At 37.2% G+C, this 5,620-nt stretch overlaps 1 protein-coding gene across 1 annotated transcript; it reads left to right on the top strand.

The window, feature by feature from the left end:
- The first annotated feature begins 23 nt into the window (after window positions 1-23).
- LOC109242910 (pectin acetylesterase 12-like) lies at window positions 24-5,191 on the top strand. The gene is made up of 12 exons (XM_019409785.1): window positions 24-533; window positions 1,126-1,208; window positions 1,824-1,953; window positions 2,037-2,110; window positions 2,919-3,005; window positions 3,080-3,204; window positions 3,292-3,352; window positions 4,077-4,130; window positions 4,218-4,295; window positions 4,400-4,505; window positions 4,594-4,739; window positions 4,869-5,191. The coding sequence occupies exons 1-12, from the start codon at window positions 308-310 to the stop codon at window positions 4,974-4,976; spliced, it is 1,278 nt and encodes a 425-aa protein (XP_019265330.1). The 5' UTR covers window positions 24-307; the 3' UTR covers window positions 4,977-5,191.
- Window positions 5,192-5,620: the final 429 nt, after the last annotated feature.

Raw genomic sequence — 5,620 nt, forward strand, 5'->3', positions numbered from 1 at the left:
CCCCCCAACAACTTTCACTCTTCAGTCTTTTACCCTCCCCCATCTCATTACATACACACTAAGCCCCTCCCCCTCCCCCCACTTTACCCCATCCCCTAGGTTCTTTGTCTTGTAAACAAATCTGTGTCGGAGATCTAACTTTGTTACTACTTAATCTCTGCAAGTAAAACATAGGCTTGACGTACCATTTATAAACACAAAAAAGATTCCTATTTATAATACTCACTACTAGTGCCCTTCTTTATTTTTTGTGCCTCGTCTCTATCTAATAGTTGGGTAGTGACAGAGAGGCTTAAGGAGTTCAGCTATGTCGAAGCTTTTAATGGGGTTCTGGGGTGTGTTTTTTGCTGGGTTTTTCTTGTTTAGCAAATTGGTGTATTCTTATGAAGTTGAAGAAGAATTCTTTCTCAATAAAACAGACGGCCCATTCTTTGAGTCTGTTTATGAAACCTCTGCTGCTGCTGCTGGCATTAAACCCACTCCTCTTACGATTGGTCTTACGCTCATCCCTGGAGCTGCTGCTAGAGGAGCTGGTAAATAGACACACACACACACACTGATTTGCTGTCTGTGTTCTTCTATTTGTGTTCACTAATTTTCTCAAGTGTTTTGCCAGCTGGGACATTTTTACTTTTTGATTTTCCTTTATTCCTGTCTTGCTATGGGAAAAAAGGGTAATTTTTTAGTTCTCATTCCATGATTTTGCAACTACACGGTTTAGATTCTGCACTAGATTTTAGTTTTTCAGTGATTTAAGTATAACTTTAATTAATTATTCTTTTACTTATGAATTCATTGTTAAAATATTTTTTTAATCATTTTCTAGGAGGGGAAGATTCGACATAGTTGTCAGTTGTTTATTTTTTAATTTTATTACTGGTGCTTCTTTTATTAATAATTGTCTCTCTGACTCCTTGTCAAGTTTTCTTGTTTTGATCTTCTATTAGCTCAATGAAAACGGTTAGTCCAATTTAGTTGATTAAGGCAAATTTTTTTCTCCCTCACATGTTGATTAGCTTTGGTCAATTGTAATTATTGTTGGGCCTTAAAAAAGGTTGTGTAATTAAGACCGTCTTGAAACTGATTTTGGTTCCTTTTTGACTTTGTTCTTTTGCATTTTTACAGTGTGTTTAGATGGAACTCTACCAGGTTATCACATACATCCAGGTTCTGGGTCAGGGGCAAACAGTTGGCTCATTCAATTGGAGGTATATGCTAAAGACAACTCTGTCATTAATTATATTTAATGTGTAGTTAGTTGTCTTAGCTGTCACTATTTATGAGAGTTCGTTTCTAGTTAGATATTGTTGTCTTGCATATTCTTATTTGAGATCGGGGTTTACTTGATTGCTCGATTAATTGATTGTTGTGGTCCAGAGAAATCAAAGTTGGTATTTTAATAATATCGGACTGAAATGAACTTAAATGGAGCGACATAGGTAATGAGGATTGATATAGTTGACCCCAACTCGCTCGGGACGGAGGCGTAGTTATATTGTTGTTGGACAAGTTGCTTTTTAACGTACTAGTTTGGTACCTGTGATAGGCAATGAGGATTGATATAGTCAACCCCAACTCGCTCGGGACTGAGGCATAGTTATATTGTTGTTGGACAAGTTGTTTTTTAACGTACAAGTTTGGTACCTGTGATACTCTCTTATCAGGATTATGGAATTCTACCCTATTTTAGAATTCTAATTTCATGCTTCCCTAAATTGGGGAATTAAGTATATGCTAAATCCAGCGTTTTACAAAATTTTTCCAGCTCTATAATTGCATTTATTGATTCAGAACCTAAACTGAGTGATGCCTCTTGTGGACAGGGTGGAGGATGGTGTAACACTGTTAGAAATTGTGTTTATCGCAAAACGACTAGACGCGGCTCATCAAAATTCATGGAAAAGCAGATTCCATTTACTGGGATTTTAAGTAACAAGGCTGAAGAAAATCCAGGTCCGCTGATATAACAATTTACACTAAGACTTTTACAGATTCTGCATTTGGGACTTTTCTTGATTGCTCTTCTCTGGTTGCAGATTTTTTTAACTGGAATAGAGTAAAAGTTCGTTACTGCGACGGAGCCTCCTTTGCAGGGGACAGTGAGAATAAGGTGTGTAACAGCATGCACCATTTTCTTCTTTTAGTATCCATTTATCATGTAGAGGTGCTGTTTGTCTGCAATAGTAATTAGATGGAGAAGAAAACGACAGCTGAAACTTGTCATACTAACCATTTTGCCTTCTTTACGTTCTTTGTCGTCTGGACTCTGGTCTTTTTTGTTTCTTTCTCTTTTGGCATTTTGAGTGGTAGTTGGAGGGAAATGACGTTAACGAAATCGATACTCTTCCTGTGTGAGGTTGGGAAGATCTTTTGGCTCCCTTTACTTTTTCTGTTAGCTGAATGACATCTATTGAAACATAGTGTCTTTGAACTCTTGGCAGTTCTGAGCTGTTCTTCCCACATTACATGCTTCCTGTGAGACTGAGGATGTGTAGAAGTTCAAATTTTCAAGGTTCCACATATCTGTTGCATCTTCTGTTCGATGTTCTCATTCTCAGTCTTTGAACAATTGTGTATACTTTCTGTAGTTCTTTTCTCAGGGGGACACCGAGAGTGATGGTTGAACAACTAATACTAGCATATGCTAAATTTTTATGGTTAGCATGTGCCCCTTTCTTAAACTCTGACAAATTTGACCTCTAACCATGATACAAGCTTTATTCATCTCCACTGATTAAACCATGCGAAGTTCACGAACATATGTGTGATGACATTAAAGTTTGGATAAAGTACAAGAAACATTTGAAGTTACTATATGATTTGATTGCCTGAGATTTACTTTATAAAAGATTTTGTTGACTTGTTTTTTGTGTAAACTGTAAACTAGTTGTATTGAATTATATTTCATTTCTCTCCAGGCTGCACAGCTGCAATTCAGAGGTCAGCGTATATGGGAAGCGGCAATGGCCGAGTTAATGTCAAAAGGAATGCGTAATGCCCAGCAGGTCAAAATTACTTCTTGCTTATCATTTGGGTTGTTCTTGTCATTCATATTCTGATATAGATAATCGTGTTTCAGGCTCTTCTCTCTGGATGTTCTGCTGGTGGTCTAGCTTCAATATTGCATTGTGACGAGTTCCGAACTTTGTTCCCAAGTAGTACCAAAGTGAAGTGCCTAAGTGATGCTGGATTATTTATGGATGCGTACTTTCCTAATCTTGATACACCTAATATACTTCAATTCCTTTAGTAACAAGATGATGTAATGGTCTTTTTTTGGATAATATGCAGAACGGATGTATCCGGGGGGCACGCCCTCAGAAATTTATATCAAGGCGTAGTTAGTGTGCAGGTACCAGACACCTCTAACTCTATATTGGTCAATTTCATCAAACTGCTACTTTTGCATGTTGATTGTCAAAATTCTGTGAACAACTAAAGTGTTTATCCAAGTTTAAGGATTAATTGTTGTCAAGTTTCTATTATAGTTACAGAGATGCTGCAGTCCTCTTACCGAGTCAGCACCCTTGGAGAAATAAAAAGAGTCAACTTGAAAAGCAATTTCATAGCTACTTATTCTCCCTACGTTAATGTCTTTCTTGACCAGCTTAATCAACCCCAAACTACGGGTCGGCCACTATGTTGCTCGGGCTCTCCGAAAATGTGGCCGGATACGTGTCGGATCCTCCAAAAGTAGTGCATTTTTGAAGGATCCGACACGGGTGCGGCTACATTTTGGAGAGTCCACGCAACATAGGTCGGCCATATGAATTTTCTATACTCATTCCTACTCTAATAAGGTTCATTTTGCTCCTAGACTAAATAATAACGTGAACACCGGACCTCATGCAAATATAACAGAAACAACTAACTTGCTCATCATTTACTTCGATTGAATTATGTTCTTAACTAAATGTGCGTTGATTTACGAGAGGTTATATGTCTTTTTGAGACAGTTTTTCTCTATTAGAGAGAATCGCAAAATAAAAGAAGCAACTGTTAAGGGTGATCTTTTTTGCATTTTTCGGTAACGTAACTCCAAGCATTGCTAAGCAGAATATTCATAATTTTAACAGGGTCTTCAGAAGACACTGCCAAGTACTTGTACCAACAAACTTGATCCAACCTCGGTAAGCCTTTTTTTAATATAATTGCCATTTCAATATCTGATATCTTTTCATGTTACTGATACAATTCCTATATTTCTCCCTTTCCAGTGCTTCTTTCCTCAGAATTTGATCGGCAATATCAAGACCCCTCTATTTCTGCTAAATGCTGCCTATGATTCCTGGCAGGTAAATTCTCATCTCCATAGTTTCTTACTTTTCTCCTATTTGGTGATTGCATAATATGATCTTCGGGAAATAATAAAAAAAATTCGTTGTGCAACTTCGAATAGGTTCAATCCAGTTTGGCTCCTCCAGTAGCTGACCCTAAGGGCTTGTGGCATGATTGTAAACTCAACAATGAACAATGTTCTGCATCACAAATTCAATTTCTGCAAGGTATGCTCCACTAAGCTCTTGATTTTTTGCCTTTTCAGTATTCTTAGACGCTGAACTTTACATGTCGATGAAATACATTTTGGAACAGGTTTCAGGAATGATATGCTAAATGCTGTTAAAGGCTTTGCTGCCTCAACACAAAATGGTCTCTTCATAAACTCATGCTTTGCACACTGCCAATCCGAGAGGCAGGATACATGGTTTGCTGATGATTCTCCCCTTATCGATAACAAGGTACGGTTTGTAAATCCTTTTGTATCTTCTCGCTATGCTACTTCATTTTCTTTGTTTCTTTGTGCAAAAGATATAATTTGCATGTACAAATGGCTCTGACAAATAACATGACATTGGAACAATATGCAGCCGGTTGCACTTGCAGTTGGAGATTGGTATTTTGATAGAGCAGGCGTGAAGTCAATTGACTGTGCTTATCCATGCGATAAAACATGTCACAACCTGGTCTTCAAATAAAGCTACAATCAAATTCTTTTCTGCCAAACTTAGCAGAAATATGTTATTATCTTCATAATCAATTCCCCTCCATTAATTTAATATTACAAGTGTAACAAAGTTTACAGTAGACAATGAATTTGGCAATTTAGTCAGAATTGCAGTTAAACTAGTAGTGCTCGAACAGGGTACTCCTAGGCCAGCCAGTATATCAACATATTGATAGCCTTGTTATGGATCCGGCCCAAAGTTTAAATGGACCTAAACCGACCCAATAAAGTCTCTTCTTGGCCTTTTTTAAAGAATCTTACGCAAATGTCCAAAATATACCCAAACGTACCAACCTGCTAGCCATAAATCACAGACTTATCAAAACTAGCCAAACACATACAAAATAAATAACGATTCTTTCTCTCCAACAATGACACAAAGATCTCCTTCCATATTTTTAGGCGTGATAAGCGCCATTAGATGGAAGATGGGAAGGAAATTTCATAGATGAGATAACAAAGAAGGTGATGAACCACAAAGAATATATATATATATATATATATATATACAAGATTCCAAACACCTAAGCAAAAAAAGGGGACATTTTTCTATAAGTACGGTCGAAATTCATTGAAAACATATAGAGAAGTCAATATACAAATTATGAGGAAGAT

This window comes from Nicotiana attenuata, unplaced genomic scaffold, assembly GCF_001879085.1.
Source record: "Nicotiana attenuata strain UT unplaced genomic scaffold, NIATTr2, whole genome shotgun sequence".
NCBI classification, from domain to species: Eukaryota; Viridiplantae; Streptophyta; class Magnoliopsida; order Solanales; family Solanaceae; genus Nicotiana; species Nicotiana attenuata.

What these genes read in the sequence shown, in the direction of transcription:
- LOC109242910 (XM_019409785.1), top strand. Translation starts at nt 308, where the DNA reads ATGTCGAAGCTTTTAATGGGGTTCTGGGGTGTGTTTTTTGCTGGGTTT. An exon ending in GTTGGCTCATTCAATTGGAG is followed by an intron (nt 1,209 to 1,823) that starts GTATATGCTAAA and finishes TCTTGTGGACAG; the next exon opens with GGTGGAGGATGGTGTAACAC. An exon ending in GAATGCGTAATGCCCAGCAG is followed by an intron (nt 3,006 to 3,079) that starts GTCAAAATTACT and finishes ATCGTGTTTCAG; the next exon opens with GCTCTTCTCTCTGGATGTTC.